This window comes from Falco biarmicus, chromosome 1 (genome assembly GCF_023638135.1).
Source record: "Falco biarmicus isolate bFalBia1 chromosome 1, bFalBia1.pri, whole genome shotgun sequence".
NCBI lineage: Eukaryota > Metazoa > Chordata > Aves > Falconiformes > Falconidae > Falco > Falco biarmicus.
Genome location: NC_079288.1, coordinates 107,322,526 through 107,344,832, shown reverse-complemented (window position 1 = coordinate 107,344,832; position 22,307 = coordinate 107,322,526). Strand labels below are relative to the sequence as shown.

Here is a 22,307-nt window from a genome sequence, read left to right as displayed (position 1 = left end):
TAGCTGACATCAATACAAAACTTTTTTAATACTTCAGTGGAAACTAGAGACTTGTAATATTTAACTTCTAATTATAGATCTGTTAATGTCACTGCAAGAATACAGATAAATTTTTATGCTCCAGTGGTCTAATTATTAATGTTAGCAGCACAATTTTAAAATGTCTATAAATACAGCATTTTTTTCAGGTTTTTCCTTTTCCCTCTGCTTGCCGCATGTGCCTTTGAACTTACTTTTACATAATCGGATGTAACCAAATCCCTTTTCCAGCTACAACACTACTTCAATTTAGAAAGCATCAATAGTTATGATGTGGGCTGAAATTCCAACTGGAGTTCTTCAGTTTTTTTAGAAAAAGTTCAGTGTTGGGTATTGTACTTTATGTTGCATCCATTCTCTTTTTTTATTAAGCAACTTGCTAAGTGTAACTTCTTTTTCCCTGTTCAAACTAGATTGTCTGTGGTATTAGGCAGAATACAATGCCCCTGTTGGGTGCTGTTATAAGAATATATAGGGTATTACTTCTTAGACAGAAACAGTGTTATGTTATGGTTCCTTTAGGGCTGCTAAATTTCTGGCATTCCCTTGGAGTTCCCTCAAAAACAATCCATGAAAGTGAAGGATTACATAGCTTCAAAAGTGAATGTAAATCTGCATTCACCCATTCCTGCAACAGAAAAATAATTAGGATAAGTCAGAGTGATGATTGAGGAAAACATACAGTTCATGGGAAGTGTTACCTGGCATTGAAGTCTGTTTGGGCATTGTTTCTGGTGAGCATGCTCCTGTACTCTTAAGCAGTCGTACCGGTAAGTACCAGCGGACATATGCATGGTTTTTGGCACCTCTGTGAGAGATCCCAGGTCTTAAAAACAATGAACTGGATTTTCGTGACAGGGTGAAGCAAGCACCTCCATTGCTCAGATCCAAGCCCCAGCAGGACCCCGTTGCCACTCTCCTCACACCTGCCGTGGGCCGCACCGCTGCGGTCACCCAAGCCACAAGCCAACCCGCTGGCTGTGGGCATCGCCTGGATGGTGCCAGACCACAGGGCTGCAACCGGGTGGCAAAGAGCCCCTTTCTCTGGAAACAAACGCCAACCCTCGGGTGAGGAACGCGCCCTTACGCCTCGTGGCTGAGCACACCGCACGGCGGCCCGGCGGGACGCGGCCTGAGCAGCCCGAGGGCTCCACGTTTCCCGTCACAGCGCAGCCGCCCGCCGCCCCTCGACGGCGCGAAGCCCCCGCGCGCGCGGGCGGCCGGGTCCCGCCGCCCCCCTGCCGCCGCGCCGCCCCGCCCCGTCCCGCCAGCCGCCTGGCTCCGCCCCTCTTCCTCAGGAGCCGGGAGAGCCCCGCAACCAGCCCCTCTTCCTGCCCCCTCCCCCGGTCTCTCTCTCCTTGCTCTCCTGGTGGGATGGAAGGCCCCGGTAACCCTCCTCCCCGGTAGCGGGCGGCGGCCCGAGTCGGTGCAAAATGCTGGGCATGTACGTGCCGGATAGGTTTGCCCTGAAGTCGTCAAAAGTGCAGGACGGGATGGGGCTCTACACGGCCCGCAGAGTCAAAAAGGTGGGTGACGGCCGGGCGAGCGGGGTAACGGCCTGTCCCGGCCCGGCGGGGAGCGGCTGCCACGTATCACAGGAGAGCGGGGCGGCCCCGCCGCCCCTGGCCGCCGCCGGCCGCGCTGCCGCACTCCCGCTTCACCTCAGCCCCGCCGAGCCGGCGCTGCCTCCCTCCACTTCCGTCCTCCCGCGCTCCCTCTTCTCAGGGGAGGCACCGCCCGCCCGCCCCCCGGTAACGGGGCCGGCCGGGCCGGGCCGCCGGCCGACCTACGGGGCCGCCGGAATGTTTGCTGCGTGGCTTTTTGTCTTCTCCCCGTTTCTCTTAACTTCGTTTGTGTTTCTGGCCCCGTTCTGCGGGCAGAGTGGCTCCGGGCAGGGCTGCCGCCTTGGCGGTCGCCTGGCCCCAGGCCGCGAGGCGCCTCTGAGGTGAGGGCTGAGGGCACCCGCCCTGGGCCGCGGGCTGCTGCCGCCGCTCCGCTCCGGGAGCTCGGTGGGGTGGCCGGCTTCGTTCACCGTTTCGGAATAATAAAGCCGGGCCTGTGGAAGATATGATTCAGCTAAACTGCAGGTCTCTCGTACCCCAACCGGGTCATGCCCCTTGACACCTTGTAATTAAATTGAAAGTCTCTTGATTGTCTGAAATCTCAATTCTAGTTAACCAGGTGACTTGTTAGAACAGGTAAAGGCATATCTAAAATGATGAACCCTGCATTAGTATATGCTTCTATGTATTTTATTTATGTGCTTTCCATCTTTGTCCTGGTTTTGGCTCTGAAAGGGCTGCCTGACTTTTCAGTGGTTTCATCAACAAGACTTAAGATACTGTGGGGTAGGGGTTTCTCATTTTCAAGATGCCCCTAAGTGTTAATGGGAAGTGGAAGGGGAACAATTTTATATCGTGTGGTTTAATTTTTTTTTTCCTCAGAGGTTCTGAACGTTCATTTGAAAACTTTGGGAGTTCATGTAGCAAGGAAGGTTGCATGCTACTAGTGTATATTAATCCCTGGACTCTGAAATAGAGCGAGCTCTAAAGTGAAGCTCAAAGAAGCCCTCATTCGCATGCCAGTATAAATTCTGAATGTCAGTTCAGGGTCTGAGCCCCTTACTTTACACTATTGTCAATTAAACCATTAAAGCTGCATGCTTGGAAAACCAGAGCGTTTTCTTTCCTGAACTCCAAGTTGTTTTTGAACTCTGTACAGGCAAGTCATATGCTGTTAGAGCTCTGTCTGCGCAGCTCTTCCTTTGTGAGCATGTCATTCAGGACATCCTAGCAAAACTGAAATGTTGCAAGTGCGAAGGTATTGCATATGGAATGCAGAAGGTAAAGGCAGAGGCACTTATAGTTAAGATCTATTTGTGTTAATAGTGTTTGGTGACAGTGTTTGTTACAAGTTTGTCCTGTGGCACTGAATCCTCTGTGCTGGTAGGACAGACAATTGTGGTATGCAAAGCCTTGGTCAGAAGTGGTTTTTGATAGGCTGAGGAACCAGCTCCTGAGTTGCTCTGTGGGCAGTGGTTGAAAGAGGTATTCCTAAAAATGGTGGGCGACCTAAGCACTGTGTGTTGCCATGGCTGCTCAGAGGAGGGTGGATGTGTAAATAACAGATGATACGTTGGATATAGCCAAACTGTGTTAGGCTTTTCAATGGAAACTGAAAACACATCTGAAATGCTTTCAATGTGTCCTGTAATGAGGCAGCCGTACTGCACTAAATGGCTGTGATACAGAGTAGCTAATAGCTGTTGAAGTAATTCCTTGGAGGTTTGGGATTGGGAGGAGTTGTTGAATATGACACTTAATTGTGAAGTAAGATCTGTGTTGCTGAGTAGGAAATACTGTACCATTTTCTCTCTATTGCTATCACACAACTGCAGTTGTTTTAACTGAAAGTAAAACACATTTCAGATGATCTTATAATCAGAAATTGTAGTACCAACTCCCCAAGTGCTCGATAATCATAAGTAGGCCTCTGAAAATTCTGCTGTTAGCGAAGTTTTGGTAATAATACATTTTCAACTGCTGTTGTCTGCCATCTGCTTTTGCGCCTTCAGGCATTGTGCTGTGCTTTCAAGTTTCTGTCTGTAATCATAAAAGGTGGAAACTTTTGGGGTTTTTTTTTTGTTACCTTAACAAAAGCTGTGATTCTCTTGAATCTTTTCAACAGCTGGCCTTTGGTTACAGCACAGGTATTGTAAGTCCTTTGGTATAATCATCGAAGCTACCTACATTTCTTAGTGTTTTGCTGTGACTGGAAGATGATTAGTCACTGCTGCTTTCTGAAAGCAACTGTTGAAACTAGCTTTTATAACATTTGAGTGATGTGCCTTCATATCTTGAATCATTTCTGTGGTTGACTTTAGACTATGTTGTATGCCTCACTTTTATTGATCAGAGAGAAAGTTGAAGTCTTAGCACATTTTTTGATCTATATATATAGGCATACAGCAGCATGTTTATTAACTAGGACTAATAAATATATAGAAATATAAAGAAAATGCCTTGAAAGACTGGATGAATAATTACACTTATCCCCACGGACCTTTGTGTTCCAAGATACCAGATTTTGCTGTTTATAATTTCTGCTTTCTCTCCAAGTTTGAGAAGCTTTAAAAAGTGCCTACTGTTCATGTTACATTCACTTTACATTTAGAGGTGGACATTATGCCTTTTGCTTTTGCTGTAGTTTTGAGCTTCTAGAAGGTCTTAAACGTATTGCAGTAGAGGTTTATTGGTTTGGATTAGCTGAGATAGGAATGATGTATGGTGTTTCTTGTTTTGATTCGGTATGCAATATTAAGCTGTTGCTGTGCTTCATCCCAGAGGTGGTGTGCTTCAGTGATGGGCAAAATTTACACTGTACGCGCTTTATAATGTATCTAGGGGTCCTTTGGATTGCAAGGATGTAAGTATTAGTGAGGTGAGGGTTGTGGAAGCCTCCAAAGTACTTAAGGAAGAAATTAATCTCTTTATGTTCTCTTTAGAAGTGTTACTCTGTTGCTGAAATGAGTGTGGGAGACTAGCTTTTTCAGGTTCTTTATTCATTGTCTTTCAATAATTTCTCTATTAAATTTATGGAGCTATTTTCCTTTTTCTTTCTATAGAACTAATCTAGATTACAGTCTGATAAACTTATTTTCATCTTGATAATTGCTACGTGTAACGAGAGATCCAGCAGATATAATTATGCCCTCTCTTAGATCTCAGCAATTGTAGTGAGCTACGTTCCCTCTTGCACCAAAACTACTTGTTGCTTTCTAAGCGAATGAGGAAAGCCAGCTCAGCCTGGCAGGAGGTGTCTGCTCCAGAAAGAGCCTACCTTATCTTTACTGAGCTAGGTAGGACCATACATTTCCAGAGCAGATTTCCTCTGCTACCATCTTGACTCTTCCTCTTCCTTAAACCGAGCGAAAAACACAATCAAAGCAAATTGCTTCTTACATAATAGCTGCATGACCCCTATTAGACAGCAGTATGTTTGCTGGGGTGGCATGCAGCATAGGCTGAAACTGTTGATGGCTTCACATGTGTAACTGTATTCACCTGTTTTCACTTTCACTGCTGATGAGGTAAAAGAAGGAAGTTTCATTTTGAGTATTAATCCCAGGATTTGTAAAGCTGACAGGGGAGGAACTCTGACCTCGTTTGATTAGCAAAACACCGAAGGGTGGTATGGGGGTCAGTGAGAGGTGAAGGACATGATGCCCCATAGTGCTAGTTCTTGCTATCGCTGCCCGTATCTGTATCTGCATTACTGCTCTGGATTCCAGGTATCATCTTTTGCTGTTCTTGTGTTTTTACCTTCTGCCTTGCTGTTCTTCCTAATGAAATCTTTGTGCGCATTTAAAAATAGTGCCTCTCAGTTCTGTTGCCTTGTTATGTAATGCCAGTTTTCGTTTCATTTGTTTCCTAACAATGTAATGTTAAACTAAACTCTTTAGGTTGGACTTTAAATACAAGGATTTATTTTGGTTTGGTTCCTTGTTTCTGAAAGGAATCATCCTGGAAGTTTTTCATTCTTCTTTCCATTCCACTTCTTCCTCTCCACCCTACCTGTAGGCAGTCTGTAAAAACTAAGCAAGAGAGAAGATACGTAGCAGGCTGTTTCTGGGATCATGGAAGGTGCCTGAGGGAAGGGATATGTGGACAAGATCGATACTTCTATTAGCCAAAATACTGTTATTTTTAAAGAAACAATGAAGTTGCTTTTCATAATGCAGTTATAATCTAATGTTTAGAAGTATATAGAGCTTTTTCATCTGAATACTGCCTAAAGGAACATAGCGTTCTGCATTCCGGTTTGTAAGGCTTGTCACTGCAAATAAGGACAAGGCAAGGGGGGGAGTTTGGCCTTTGTAACAAGAAAGTCCTATTTGAATAATTTGCCCTGCTGCTGGTGTGATGTCTGTGAAGGAAAAAAACACCGATACCCAATACTTTTGGAAGAACATATCAGTGGATGCTTTCACAGCATGTGTTATGACTAGCAGGTGGTGTAACATTCTAATTTTGTTTATGAAGGCTTGAATTAATTCATAGACACGTGCATACTCCCTAGATTTTTAAACAAATCTGTCTATGATCAGACCCTCAGCTATTCAGTATTTTGATTTGTGGCACTTCAAAAAGTAGTGTTTCAAATAATCTTGCAGATAAATCTAATGTAAACTTTGTGCTTGCCAAATACTTTACGTTTTAGTTGGATGACTATTGCAAGGTGCTTCCTGAAAATCTTGTAAGAAATATAAGAAATTTTAATTTTAAATTTCAGCCTTATTTGGGAAAAAGCATTCTTCTTTATTTTAAAGGGGAAACAAGAATGTAGAGGAAAGGCTTGGGTTTAAGATATTCTCTGAGGTATGAAAAGAATGGGAATTAGATTGAAGTTGAACCCTCATGGATGTGCACCTTCGTGACATATACTACGATGACAAAGAAAACCTGTCCTTTTCAATTTGAAGCTAAAAATGATACCTCTGGTGGAGTTTGGTAATTCACTTGCCTTCCCCCCCTACCCCACACTGATTCTTTCTTTTATAATTGTTCCTTAGGGTGAAAAATTTGGCCCCTTTGCAGGGGAGAAGCGAATGCCGCAGGAACTGGATGAGAACACAGACTGCAGGCTCATGTGGGAAGTGAGTAGTGTGTGTGACATCATCGCACAGAGCAAAAAGTGTTCTCAGAATTGTTTTACTGTAACAATGTTTTTTCTTTTTTTTCCTAATTTAAAGATATTATAGTGAGATTTTGTGCTTTTGATGCTTTTAAAATATGCTTTTTAGGCAGAGGGGGATTGAGTTCTTTAAAACAATAAAGAAATAGCAAACTATAGTTTGTAATCAATGAAGTGTGAAAGCTATCAAGCAAAACACAAAGATATAATTTTGAAAAATTACTGGAAAATATGAACATAATAAAAACTAAAATAATTTGAATATGGGAAGATGATTGTAACTTACTGAGATACTGATTTGTGCTATCAACAGGTGTCAGCTGATAGCTTCCTCCAACTGCAATATAAAACGTTTCCTGCTGTGGCACTTGTGCTAGGGTTTGGCAGTTGTGTAAGTGAAGTTTTTAAATTTTAGCAAGTTTGTAATGCAGTGTGTTGCCATGAGATCTTTAGCGGAATAAAAGCTTGGTGCTTTAGGCAGATGAAGACGACATCAGTTTCAGGGCTCTTCTAAAATTTTTTTATATGTGTTAGGCAGCAACAGTAGTTTATGTGCTAGATTTTGTAATTAGGTTCTTAACCCATCCTAGTTCCTGTCATAGCTGTTTGCCTGTAGCAAAAATCTGTCTGAGTTTACCAGTTGAGATTACACCAACTGAAAGATAGTTGCAATAACAACATTTCCACCTGGTTAGAAACACCTGCTTTTCAGGGCCTCTGTTCTATCTTTGTAATCTTGCTTTTCTGCTGTAGTTCTTTCAGCAAATTCATTTCCTTCGCCCCCGCCCCTGTCAAGCAGTTTCTATTGAATGCGTATTTAGTCCTTTTTTATACTGAGAAGGGGACTCATTTCCTACTTTTTCACCTTTCTGTGGTTAGAGGTGGAAGGATGACTGATTTTTATGTTGTGTGCCACTGTACAAAAAAAAGCTTGTGTTTGATATCTGGCTTAAAGCACTGCCTGTGCATTTATTACAAATAAATGTTTATTTGAAAAAAACTGTAGCATTAACATCACTGAGCAGCTTATAAAGAGAGCATAGTATTGATACACTCTTTAGCAGAGCTATAAATAGATTATACACACTGGAAAAATGACTGAGAGAATGGTAAAAGCCCATCTCATTAAACCCAAACTCAACATATATACAGTGAGTGGCAGAATATTTCTAGATGGGTACTAACTCAGTTCTGTGAATCCCTGTGCCTTTGTTCTCCCCCTTCCCACCCTTTTGTAAAGTTTTTCAGTCTAGGGGTGTGCCCAAGATATCCTTTCCAAGAGAAGATTTGGATGCTTTGTTCCCCTCTCACCTTTGGTTATATGCTCAGAGCAACTGTTTAATCTTCTTTACTTTCAGCTGAAGACAAAACAATACAATGAGCTTTTATTACAAATGTTTGCTGAATATGGTACATGTTAATGTGCCCTGTCTCACTTGACTTTTCATGATGTTTCTGCAGGTTATTTTAAATCAGTAAAATACTTGAGCTAGAACAAGGTTTTCAGAAGGGATGGTGGGTTGATTATAGCAATGGGAAAGTCTTTAATACAAGTTTGTTGGAAAACCATATGATTTTCCAGATTTGTCACTGCTGATGATTAAATGAGATTTATCTGTTTCTGTAAGATAGAAAATAATAGGCAAATACATGTATTTACTGGTGACACTAACATGACCCCATTGACAGCAAGCCAAAAAATTATTTTTTTATTAGCGTGTCTAAAACCATTTCATAATATCTTATTGTAACCTAGTTTTCAGAGTCTTGAAAAGATTCTCGCATACCAAATTTTATGACTTCCGGAATGTTTGAAACAGAGTTGTTCATGTTTACTGAAGTTGATCTGAACATGAGCTTTACAATATAATTTAAATCATGCTGAGGGTAGTCTTAAGTTGAAAATCAAGACGGGGAATGCAGAAAGTAAAAAGTTGAACAGTCCAAGTAGGTGGTTATTCCAGAGACTGTGGGAGGCAGTCACAGCAACTAGCCAAGTTTGTGTGTAGTCAGCTGTACGAAAGATATTAAAAATAATTAATTTGAAGACTATTGGATGAAGGCATACTGAAGCCTTACCTCACAGCCTTACGACAGTCAAAAAAATGCATTTTCAGAGAGGACACCTTCATAAAGAAAGCTAAGTAGTAGATGCTTTTTTGTAAGTCAAGTAAAAATCAACCTTAGTGGAATATTACTTTTCTTGGTACGTAATGCATGTGATCTAAGCTTCGATTTTGTGGAATAGTCTTCTCTGAGGAAGTTTATCGCCTGCATTTCTAGTTGTGTAGAGTAGCGGTCTGTGATGTGGTCTGTTTTGATCAAGCTATTCCTTTTTCTCCAAGACCAGCACTGTGAGTTGCCATCTTTAAGATGTCACATTGAGATAGGATTGTACATGTTATGGTTTTTTTTGGGTTTTTTTTTTGGAAAATATGGCAGTCAAAACATTTGTTGGGTCCAGTGATTTTGTTAAATAAAGTTCTGAGGATGTTACAGTTTCTGTTTAATTTAAATATAGCACAATGCCATTAGTCTGGCTGTAACTTGCATAGTTTTGAAGAAATCAAAGGTGTACACTTGCCCATTCAACAGATTCCAGAGGACTGGGGCAGGGGAAGCACCTTTGGTCTTGCTGTTATCTTTGTAAAGAGCTACATGCTGAAATGTTTTAGCTACAAGTGATGTGACAAGGAAAAATCCCAAACCTGTGGTAACCATATAGTTAGGAATCATAATAAAAAGCCAGGGAAATGTCCAAATGGCTTTGTGCTGCTTCTTTGTTCTTTCTGTCAAAAAACCACCTCCCTGTTATCCCCTAGTCCCCATGTCATTATCTCTCAGACTGAATTACATGTTGTGCTAGTTAAGTACCCAGCTAGTGGCTGGTGATGAGTTGAGAGCTTTGTTCTTTATTCTTAGCATCCCACTAACACCTTGATTAAATACTGCTTTGTTGGTCTGCATTGGTATACTTGGCATTGCAATTTTAGATTATGTGTATTTGCTGGAAGAGCAAGTGCTTTAAGGCAAGAACAAAATAATCTTTAGGTACTAAAGGCCACAGAAGATTTTGCCTCTGGAGGCTCAGATTTCCCTTTGCAAAGGGAAGATATCTATTCAGTTTATTTTTTTTATTGTCCCTAACCAAGAAAGTGGTATTCATTTCACTACTATTGGGTTGTGGCAAGCATATACTTTTGGTGGTGACTTTGGCTAATGTTAAAACAGGGAGGGCTGGAAAGACAGTCCTCCTTAAAATACTGTGACGTAATAGGAGGAAATGTTGGTCAGGATTGGATAGCACATAACACTGAATGTTACATATTGCAGGTTTGGTTTCTGTCTGTCTGCCAAGATGATGTTTTCTTCTTTGTTATGTTAAAGCAAGGAAGAACAGAAACATGCTGGAGATCAGTCTTTCAATGGAGGCTAATGTTCATGTATGTTTATAATAGAAAATGAAATGAAGGTATGTTTCTACTGCTTAACTCTCACCACTTTTGCAGTGACAATTGTTTTCAGTTAAATAAGCCTGCCTGAAAACTAGTGAAGGCAACAGAAAATCTTCTATTGGCCACGCCAACTTTAGATCAGAGCTTTAATGTTTAGGATTGAGGTATGAGAAGTTATGCATTTCAAGCTAATGGTGGAGCGTTTTTGAGTTGTTGGGTTGGGGTTTTTTTTGTTTTGGTTGGGTTTTTTTTCTAATTTTTTTTCTTTGGTATCTTGCCTGTAAAATTTGGCTCTGGCATGGGAAGGCTTTGATATACATTAAGTCAAATTAGGTCCTCAGTTTCATGATCAAATCTTAATTTGAAGAATTCTGTGTTTGATCTCAAGATGAGAATGTAAGATTAGAAATCTACTTCTCAGCAATGTAGTGTTTACGTTTTTTGTATAAAGATTACCTTCCCAGTCGTTACTCCTCTGGTAGTATTTACATTTAATATTATTTACTTTTAATGTTTTTGTGTGATTCTTTGTTTAACTTTCAGAAATGTTTTTGGTTTTCTCATTTTTAGACAACTGCATCTGGATGCATTTTTATGCAAGTTGCATTTAAAGTAACTTTTGCCACAAATTAGTCAGATATTCATGCCCTATCTCATTTGCAAGTTTGAAGCCTAGATTTTCAATTTTGTTAAATTCATCTCCATTGGGATAGGTAGGTGTCTAAGGTAGTTTATTAATATTCTTACCAGTTTGTTTATTTAGCAAAATTTCATTAATCAACTCCTTTAAAGCTTGATTTAGTCATCTTTATTCATGTTAAGTGCATGACTTACAGTGACTTTTGGGATAGGCACATTAATGATCTTCTGGTTTTGGTGATAAGAAGAATCTGCTCCCGAAGGTGACTGAGAATATTAGGCTCACCTCTTCAGTTATGTGATTTATTTAAGAAGTTAGAAAGCACAGGCAGATAGGTTCTAATATGAGCTTATTATAGACGATAACACAATTTGCTTTAAGAGTTTTGGGTGTCCTTCCAGTTAACATGAAGTTCAACCCTTCTTATGAAAACTCCACAAAATGTTAGTGAAAGTCTACCAATGAGCCTTCTGAACTGCTCTGTCTCTGACAAGGTCAAATAACATCATGCACCAGAAGGAGCTTATCATAGAATCACAGAATGTTTCGAGTTGGAAGGGACCTTAAAGATCATGTAGTTCCAACCTCCCTGTTGCTGTATATTTTGGCTGAAGAAACATGTCATGTGCTGTCTATGTCCCTGTACTTCTTAGTGAGTAATCAAATCAACAGTTCCTGCCTCAGGTCTCCTTTGCAAGTGTTATTTTAATACTTCCTACAGCAATGTTAAATGTTTCTTCTCTACAGTGAGTTCTGTGATAGAGATCTGAAACTGAGGATGTACAAGTATTGCATCTAGCTGTTTTATACTATTAACAATAAAAGTCATGTTTTCAGCTAATCAGAAAAGTACAGTGCTGAAAACAGTACTATTCTTTACATGATTGTTTGAATGAACATAGGCTTTTAGATTTATAAAATCTAAATGTTTAGAAAATGGTTTCCAGAAAGCAGGCCGTGTGTTTACTGCCTTCAGCAAAAATAACCATCTGCTTATTTTCAGTGAAGTGTTTTTTCTTCTCTTGCCAGGTGTGCCTGGTAAAGCATTTGAAATTGCACTCATGAGTGTTTTGAAGTAGCATACATGACAATTTCGGATATATTTTGAAAATCTGGAGATAATTTCATCATAGCTAGCAGATGGAGTAGTGCATGTTGTTGATGGGCATTGCAAGCAGCTGAGACGTCATTTAGACCTGTGCAAGGTTTCACATGGTAGCTTGTACAATGACTAGGGCCACATTTTTTTTCCAAATACTTATATAGTGACGTGGTGTTTGTAAATGTGTCATAATTCAATGATTTCCTGATTGATCTTGAGGTAACACCCCCCACCCCCCATGCAGTAACAGTGAATTTCAGGTATTTCATCTTACTGTGAAAACATTTGACTAAATTAGTTCAGTTGGGTGATTGGAAAGGAGTCCTCTTGGAGCGGACTGGAAGCTTTGTTGCAGAATAAATCCTGTTTAGTTCTCCAGCTCTTGTATGGAGTAAGTGGTAAGGATATGCATGGGAATATTCGTAAAAGAGGGTCCTCGGAGATAAAGGAAGCCAAGAAACCTTCTTCGGTATGGGGAGTTTTTTTGCCGTGCTCTAGAAATGTACATGCTGAATCCTAGTTCTGGGTGTAGAGAGGTAAATTGCAGGATCTTTTAAGTTTCTTGAGTACCACATAAGCAGCTTGTCACATCATTTTCTCCCCTTGCTGTTTGTTATAGTTGGTGCAGCTGCCAGGGTTGGGGGAAGATACTGAAGCTACACTATATGTTTCTTGTGCTATCCAGTATCACTAAAGGAGGAGTGCAGGAGGGAAAGTTCCTTGTTATGTGGCTGGCAGAATTGTGTGGGCCTATGGTGCAACATCTGTCTTAGGATCAGAGATGGCTGTCACTGTCTTCTGGATATCAGAACAGATTTACAGGCACACCCAGGTGTAAGCATTTTAGCTTGTATTTGATGATGTATCTATTAATTAAACTGATTTTCTTGTTTGATGATTGTGCCACAAAGCAGAAGCATGACTGAGGACTTTTATGGGCTGTTATTGGGGAGGGAGCATCCTTTGGGACATATTCAAATTCCATTTTGATTCATTAATGATACAATATGGATGATATTTTGGTGCACTTATTTTAAACTGAAAATGTAGAGCCTAGCTTTTTTTAATTTTATTTTATTTTTAGTTCATTTAACTGCCATGATTAGCTTGTACTGGCCTTGAGTTTGAGACATATATATGCAAAGCAGGAGATGATCTTTTTGTCTGTTTGTTTTAAATATTGATTGAATTTGGGATTCACAGCTGTGGTGCTCAAGATAGGTTGTTCATTTAGGAAACTCACCTATCCATGCAACCAGTGAGAAAAGGAGTGGTAAATGTGACCAGTCTAGTCTGTGTTAAGTACAATGTTTTGGCTGTTTTCCTTGACTTTTTTTCCTCACATCTGTGTATTTGATGAAGCATTATTTCTTTATGAGGTGAAAAAAGCAATAGGAAAATATAGCACGTCTTTAAGGGATTTATTGTATTCTTTTATCAATTGTTTCCTTATGTGTTAAGTCTTTGCTTTGTATTTGATATCTCTTTATGGATTGGCAGAGGCTGAAAAAGCAGAATTGGGATGATCATGTATCATTGAAGTGAATATAAATTATTCTTATAATTCAAGGATCAAGCAAATGAAAAATGGATGAAAAGGTGGATAGTGTAACTATGGTTTTTATGATAGGATCTTGATTGCGTCTTTTTCCAACTGAAGTCAAGATGTGCTGGAAACCTTTATAGGACCTACATGGTTGGCTTCTGTAACCCATACTTTGGTAGCTAAATCAGAAAGCCATTAGTTTGACTTCAATTACTCAAAGATACTAATCTGCAATGTTAACCATTTTCACTCAAAGTGAAGTTCTTCTCTGTAGATTACCTATTTAGAACTGGATGTTTATTACAGTATAATCAATGAAGTGCTTCTGCTTGACAGGTGGCTTTTCAGGAGGTGAATACACTGTTGGCATGTATTTTTGTATAAATTTGGAGCTTGCTTTTATGGTTTGATTGTACTTGTTCTGCCCATGTTCCTAATGAAAATAAGGGTTCCAATAATGAGCAGGCATTACTTCTGAAGGTGATAGTCACAAAATGGCAGAATGGCTGAGGTTGGAAGACAGCCCTGGAGGTCATCTTGTCCCATCCCCCTGCTCAAGTAGGGCCACCTAGTGCCAACTGCCCAGGACAGGTTTTGAGCATCTACATCTCGCTGGGAAACCTGTTGCAGTGCTTAGTGTTAGATAATATTGTTTCCAGGTGCACTTAAATATATGGTATAAAAATAACTGTTTACTGTGGTTAATCTGTGTGTTTGAAAGTAAAATAACTTTTAAAGTTTGAAATATTGACACTTTTTCCATTACATATGCTTCTTATCATATGCCTTCCTTTGGAAGAACAGTTTGCAGAACTACAGTAGGTTTTTTTGGTTTAATCTGGGAACAACATGCTGTTACCAGCTATTATTGTAATAGAATACAATTTTTTCTTTCTAATGATATCCTGAATGTTTAGGTAATTTAAGCAGTCATACTGAAGAAATATGATATTGCATTTGTTAGAAACAAATACAGTGAGAATGTGAGCAATTTAAATACAAAGCCATGAAGACAATCTGATTTTGATCTTACATGGTTGAAATCCCTAGCTCTTAGGAAATACCTGCACGGGATACTTCTTGTTGACAGATGAAAAAGAAAATATGTTCATTATATAAATAAATCACATGGAATAATAGTGTGGCTGTATGACCTTTTTGCATGGTGCTCTATCTTCTTTATCAGTGGAGATTCAAGTGATCTTTTATTTAAAACAAAGCAAGCCATTTTTTTATATGTCAGTGGCAGCTGTATTTTTTTCAGCAGTATGTCTTTGTGTTTTGAGGGGGAAAAATGACTTGGTTATTATCAAGTTTCTCTTTCTATTATTTTCATTTTTTCCATGTAAGCTGGAATCTTCTTACAGTTATAGAAATTCTATGGATCTGCAATGACAGCCAAAAGCTTCTCATATTGACATGACTTACCTTGTGTGTGCAGTTAGTTTTTTAAAGTGGCTTTTTCATTTAGTGGACAAAAACTGAACATATTTTTTTTCCTCTACAAAATAATTTACAGCCCTTCACGTACATAGTATTCTAATTTGTTTACTGAAATAATCTCCTATTCTCATAAAATTTCAGCTAAGTACAGTTTAAGACTGGCTGCTACTCATTGAGGCTACGTATTTATATTTCATTTAGAGGGACATATATAGAAGATGTTCAAGTGAACTATATAGTAGGATATATGGAGGGGAAAAGTGGAAAAGGAATCATAGGGTTGGAATGGGAAAAGACCTCTTGGGTTGTACCTGTTTCTGGCAAGATTATAAAGAAAAAGAGAACCTGAAGGAACAAAGAGGAAAGAATATGAGCAGCAGTAACCGTGCTGTCAGATTAGGGAGACCCAGGAGTCAGTCATAATACATGTTTACTAAAGGAAAGGCTAAGAAAAGAGAGGGGGAGCTCAATAAAGGAAGCTGCTACCAGTTGCTGGATTTAAGTTGCCCCCCTGTTCTGAGGTGAATAAATATGCTTATAGGAAAAGGTGAATGTGCACCACAGCTACAAGTATCCATTGAATGCAAGATTCCCATGCTGAGTACAAGCATGTCTTGGTGTTTTACATGTTTGTGTGTTTGCTAAACAGTTTGAATTTTGCTTGATTTTTTTTTTTTTTTTTAATGTTTCAGGTTCGTGGGAGTAAAGGTGAGGTCCTTTATATCCTGGATGCAAGCAATCCACGTCATTCTAATTGGCTGCGTTTTGTCCATGAGGCTCCATCACAGGAACAGAAGAACCTGGCAGCCATCCAGGTAGATTTAGTGGATTTCTACCATTTGCTTTCTGTTACTGATTTACTAATTGGATATCCTCTTTGGTTTTTTTTTTCTCTTGCAGTAAAATTGCAAGGTCTAAGAAAAGTAGCAAACTACTTTCCTTTTCCTACCTTTCTTTTTACAAGTGAACTCTTGTGCTTAAATATAATACCATAAATATGATAGATAGAATGAAAGACCAAAGGGGTCCTTAGAATGTGATATTCTTTGGAATTGCACTGAATCACTTATATGAACTATTTCTCTTGGCTTAAAGTGAACAGTTTACATTAAAAAAAAAAAAAGAACAAAAGCATGCCAAATTCGGGTATGCGCTTAGGTGTTTGGACAGTAAAATCAGGCGCTTGCTTTAAAGTTTAATATAAAGGTGTAACAGATTTGAAAGCAAGCGTGGTGCTTAAAATATTCCAGTTGAAAACAGAGACTTGAAGGATCTAATTATCTGATAGGATGATCAGGCAGTGTTTGAGGATAAATTAATGAAAAAAGATAATTTTCTTTTTCTAGTGTTGGCTGTGGATCTCTGTTTCTCCAGCTTACTTTTACATTTTTGTGTTTGCAGCATTCTGTGGTAATGTGTTCTACTGTTTTAATTACACATTATGTTGCAACATGCTTCTGTTTTTCTTCTAGAAACTTCTTAATTTTACTTGATTCTCTAGTCCTTTTATAACAGTGAATGGTTACTTTGTGTTCATTTTTCTATGCCATCCTTGATTTCATAGAACCCTCTTATTTGACAGCTCTTTTCTCAAGTTGGAAGAGTCTTAGTCTGTTTAATCTCTCATTTTTGGAAGCATTCTGTTGCTTTGCAGAATGCAACAAAGGCAGAAATACTTTTCTTGTTACAGCTCTTGTCCTTTTGGAGATTCTGAAAGAGATGAACTACCTGCATTTTTGTTTTCAACAGCTCAGTTTTACAGTACAATAATTTCCAGTCCCACATAAGTAAGAATTACATAGCTGTGTTAAAACTTTTGCTCAAAATGTATACTCTCCAAAATGTTGTTACAGGCTAACCCAAGCTATTTGCTGATGTAATCCAAATCTGCAAAAAATTAGGAAAAGGAGAATTATTTATCAGCATTTCTTGAAATTATTGTTCTACTTTTTCATCATGAGATGACTTTTTTCTAGGATTTGCCTGCAGGCAAATATAGTTTATTGTATAGAAAACTATACAATAGTTTTTTATGATAGTATTTTTTTATATAATAGTATTTATACTGTATAGAAAAATATAGTTTATTTTGATGCAAAACAAAACAAAATGAAAGTATTTTTCCATGCCAAGGAAACTAAGTTTATTTCTGATGAAATGAAACAGGAAAAAAAAATATTTTAAAACTACTAAGTAGAGAGAGAATGCTAGTAAAGTCCTTGCATGTAGTTCTGTGAAAGATGCATTATTGCTGTTCTCCCCGTTAGCCCTTCCCCTCTATTCATACTCAGTGGCACTCAGCACTAGTAATTTAAATTTCTGTGTTGGTGACCTATGCAACTTCTTAAATCTCCCACTCATCAGAGGGACTGTGTGTTTATTTGGATCTTAAACAATCACTGCCCAGTGAGGTTGGTGCTGCCAGTTCCGCTGCAGACCTGGTATCAGTTTCCCTCTTCCTGTCCCAGTTGTGAGCATTTCTGGGATTTCCATTCTGTTGTTGTATCTCCTACCATGTCTCTTCTGCCTGGCTACATTATCACAGTAGTTGAATGCCACTATTAGCAGTGAACTGTGTTGGGGAAACCTACCTGGTTATCTGCCAGACTTCGCTTGATTTGCTGCTCCTACTTTCCAAAGCTCTAGTTTTACTCAATGTCTGTGTGTGACATTCCATCAGATATTGTTGGCTGAACGTGACTGAAGTTTTGCTGCTGATACTGTTTCCTTGGACCTTGTTGCTGTTTTAGGTCAGTGTGGACAGCTTCATCATCTGCTTTTCCTCTGGGCCTGTACTCTAGGTTGTTGTCTTTGGTTCAGACCTCTTTAAGTCTTAACGTCCAGACTACAATTGAATTTTGAGCAACAGATAAGAGAGCATTCTCTATTCATCCATTCAGCAGAAATTCTTGTCAGGACTGACTGCTTTATTACACTTTTCCTGATGCCTATGACGAGTCAGTAGTTAATTTGGTATGACCACTGCCTATGCAATTATTTCTCTATGTTTTCCTTCTGTCTTTGTCTCTCAGTTATACCAAGATCTATCAAAAGATCTGTTGTCCTACTTATAGTACCAAATATGAAAGGTCCTCATACATGAGGAGTCCTAGGCATTAGTCAGTAATTACCATGTCATCAGCACATAGGCAGTCTGATAGCAAATTACAGTCAATGTTAGCAAATGCAGAGTAAGGTTCACAAGAGGGAGCAGTGTGAACAATTAATGTTCATTATCCTATTTTAAATAGAATGCTCAGTTAAAATGACCATAGAATGCTCAGTTAAAATGACCTGAATTTCTGAGTAGAAGTTTTAATGGAATATGCAGTGTGTACCAGTGGGTTTTTTTGATAATGAAAATGATTATTTAAATAAAGAAATGGAAAGAAACTGTTATTCTGTATTGCACGATGTTATACCTTGCTGAGAGTGTGCTTAGTGCTTTTTACATGCCTTTTTAAAGAGTCATACTGGACTTAGAAGAATGGTTTAAAAAGAAAAAAGAGTGGCAAGAATGTTAGTCCTATAAAAGCTTCCACAGGAAAACATTGGGAAAAATTACAGGGAAAAATAGAGTAAACACAGTTGTGTACAAAATGATGAAAATTATAGGGAAGGCAAACTTTGAAAAATCAAAAAAACCACCCCTTACTAAATCATCTCAGGCTTTTTTAATACCATCAATAATTAGCTGCCAAAGTAACTTTTGCATTCTGTATGAGTGACCTTGAAGCTGTGTAGACACATATTTATGTAAAAGTATTTAATTGCATATAACATGAATATATTTCAACTACTTGTGTTGAAAAAAACTGAATACACATGTATTTCTTTGCAGGGTTTGATCTCACTTTAGTAGATGGAGATGGAAATCCCAAAGCTTTGCTATTCCTTTAGGGGGAAAAAAAACCCAAACCAACACAGCCCACAAATCCTTCAGTACTTTAATTCCACAATTTTTGTCTGTAATGATAAAGCACATTTAAGGCCACTTGGTGCAGTAGCACTTTATTTTATGAAATTGGTGGGTAAAACATTGGTGGAATGTTTCCACTAATGATTCCCTTTACTTTGAATTGAGAGTTGCCTGCTTGCCACTAAGATGATAAAATGATGTTTTGCAAAGAGAAGCAGTTATGAATTACATCAGTAGAGTTGTTTTACCTTCATTATCATTACTCAAGTTAATGTGGCTGTGAAAATTAAAAGTTGCGTTGCTGAACAAGTACCTAAATTAATTAAAAAAAATAGGAAAATTAATAATAGAGATAATGACATCAAACAAAAAAAATCCTAATCTTAAACCAACTGCGTGATTCCATATTGTATAATAAAGTAGACTATATCTGCATAGCTATAGAAAGGGCTAATTCACTAACTAGATAGCATACTTAGAGATGGTTAAAGACTTTGTGTTCTAACCAGCCCATTAATAATTACCCATGTAAAATGTAATTTTTCTCCAGTCATTTGTATTTTATGAAGTTTTTTGTGCAGTTGGCTGAATTTTTAAACAAGTATTCAATTTTTCTCTCTCATTTCTATTTCTTGCTCTTGAAAGTGAATCTTCAGCAGTGAATCTCACAAACTAAAATTGATTCATTGAGAGTATTTGACCAAGATTAATGTTACCAGCCTATAAAATGTGAAAATTAAGTAAACCACAGTGGTAGAACAGGGACTTCTCTTGCTTGTCCTAAGTCTGTTCTGTGAATGCTTAGGGACTTAACACTGGTTGTGTGCTTCACAGCTGCCCCTTTGCAATTTTCTAGGAGATACTGTATGAACTAACAAAAATGTGGATGGAAAATAATGATTTCCTTGTTTATACCCACTAATTCTAATTTCTACTAAAAATCTTTCACACTAGGGTTCTTTCCAGTCTCCAAATACTCCAACAGGGGCTTTTTGGTCTACTCTAAGAACATTTCCAGTCCTGATGGCGTCACTCTAGTAGTGATAAATGTTATAATCTTATATCTGAAATCGTGATTAATAATCATTTTGCTGCCTAGCGCTCAGTATTCAGTTTAAAAGAAGATGAAGTGAGTGCATATCCCTGTATACAAATAAAATAAACCATATCCTGGATTGACTGCAAAATATGATTAGTTCATCATAAATTAATTGTACCCAATAATCATGTTTAGGTTCTGTGCAAAATGCTTCCTGTGGTGAAAAAGCAACTTAGAGGGCATGGGATTCTTTTTTTAAGTAAGATTGGGGGGTTTTGTTGTATTTTTTGTTTGTTTTGTTTTCGTTCTGGTTTGTTTGTTGGTTTGGTTTTTGGCAGGGAGGGTGTTTTGAGTTTTTTGGTTTGGTGTGGGTTTTGGTATTTCTTTGTTTTCTTCTCCCTGTAGTGCTACATATGTAGTAAAACCCATGTTCTGATGAGAGGTCTAGTGGGGAGCGTTCTGAGTGCTGAGTTCTGCCTCCACTTCTGGAGGGGTAGCTGTGGTGGTTGGGTTGGTTTTGACTGGGAAGGGACAGGAATATTTTTAACACCTGTCTGGTGAGTAATACCACTGTGTGATTGCTAGAGGAGAATGGAAAGGTTGGAGGGTACCTGTGTACGTATGAATTTCTTTTCTGGGTGTTTTGTGCAGCTTAATTCCTGGAGGCTTCTCTAACTTATTTCAAGTAATAATTGAATGAGTTAATCCTCTACTATATTTAAAGTAGCTTTAGAATTACAACTTTTGCATTAACAAACTGTATGAATTGTAATCTCTTCTGCCCTTGGTTATTCCTAGCTATTTACTTATAAATATGGCTTTGGATATATAGCAAAAATGCATTGTAATTATTGTATTCAAAAGGAAAGAGCTCCTATCAAAAATACCACAGTTTTTGGTTTTTTTTTCAGTTTTTAGACTGCTACAGTATTATATTTTCAATATTCCTTTATCCAGAATGGATAAGTTATTGATTGTTAGTTGTAATTTTATTAAATACTCTCTGCTGGCGATAACTATGCAAAACAGATCCTGTTGTTAACATCAGAACTTTTATAAACAGAACTGCAGCCAGCTAGAGCTTTAAATGCAAATATTTTTTCATTAGCAAGCAGAGACTGAAATGGTCTGCTGTCATTTAGAAAAGAGTGAGTTAGAATAATGAATAGCAAAACCTAATGTGGAATAGGACATTTACTGTGAGGTGGTAGAGTGGTTTAAAGTCATATTTCACAAATGCGTGTTTGTTATTGTGGCATAATTCAATGATGCACAGGTTGATCTGGAGGTAAAAAACCCCAGCGCAGTAACACTAAATGTCTTCAGAGGAAGATTAGTATGTGAGAGACAGTGCTGTAAGAAATGTAGTAAAAATGACTACCTAAAAAGCAGGAGTGAGAGAAAACACAAGGAAAGCAAGTACAAACTGTTTAGGCTGCTAAATTTTAGATACTGCAGGGAACTTTTCAGGATTACTTGAAACTTACTGGTGGCTTAAGTGCCACAAAGGAAAGATTAATTTGTTACGCAGTGTAAGAAGGAACATGAACATAGTTGTTGGCTTCCTGCACGCTTAGAGTGGAGAACTAGAAATCTGCTTGATTATTGATTTTTTTTGTGGGGGAAAAAAGAGAACTTTTTCATTCCAGGGTCATATGCATTTATGTGTTGTTGAATACATACCAGTGCTGTTCAGATATTCTGTTACTGAAGAATTCAAAATGAGAAGTTTCTGAAAAGTGAAATAAATGGTTTTCTCCATGAGATTCCTGAAAATATGCCTGTTAGGTTTTTATTTTTTTGCAACAGGAACCTCAGTAATACGAAGCCACTGTGAATGTGAAAATCATTTAGACCCTTTTCAACACGGAGGTTACAGTGTCCTTTTTTTTTTTTTTTTTTAATTTAAATGTAACTAATTTCTGATTTTAGGCTTTCCTAATACTAAGTTGGTGCATAGAGTGGGATATTAAGGTTCAAAAAGTTCTACCATTCTCATCTCTCCATGGATTTCTTAGGGCCTCTCTTCCCAAGTTCTGCTTTTGCATCCCTTGCAGTGTGTGGTGCCATACAGGATGGTTCATTGCTGTTGAGAGCTTGTCCAGCTGGCGAGTTCAGTGGTTACTTGTGGCAGTGCAAGTCACATGTGTGAACTTCTTTATTTGTTTTACATGGTTTTGGAGTGGACACTAAATCTGAACATCTGTAAACTGTGGGGAAAACTGAGATTTAGATCCAAAGTGGAATACCTATGGCTTTGGCTTCTTCTGCTTTTTCAGTTGAAAAAGGAAAGAAATTAAAAACTGAGCTTACTCAAAAAGCACAAAAAATGCAGGGTCACTTCAGTGATGCTTTGGAAATAATGAAATGAGAATTGTATATTACTGCTGGAGTGGTTAACATCCTCTGCAAAGGATGTGTGCTAAAAGCA

General features: G+C 38.5%; 1 protein-coding gene across 5 annotated transcripts in view; it reads left to right on the top strand.

The window, feature by feature from the left end:
* The first annotated feature begins 1,346 nt into the window (after nucleotides 1–1,346).
* PRDM5 (PR/SET domain 5) overlaps nucleotides 1,347–22,307 on the top strand; it is an 87,538-nt gene continuing 66,577 nt past the window's right edge. For 4 of the 5 annotated variants that reach the window (XR_008825131.1, XM_056358175.1, XM_056358169.1 and 1 more), the window contains exons 1-3: nucleotides 1,347–1,565; nucleotides 6,611–6,694; nucleotides 15,611–15,733. Coding sequence is in view for 4 of the 5 variants with exons in the window: in XM_056358175.1 (XP_056214150.1) it covers nucleotides 1,473–1,565; nucleotides 6,611–6,694; nucleotides 15,611–15,733 (300 nt within the window). In the remaining variant the exon portion in view is untranslated. Of the gene's footprint in view, nucleotides 1,566–6,610; nucleotides 6,695–10,067; nucleotides 10,205–15,610; nucleotides 15,734–22,307 lie in introns of those variants that run through there. The other variant, XM_056358184.1, reaches the window with a different exon arrangement.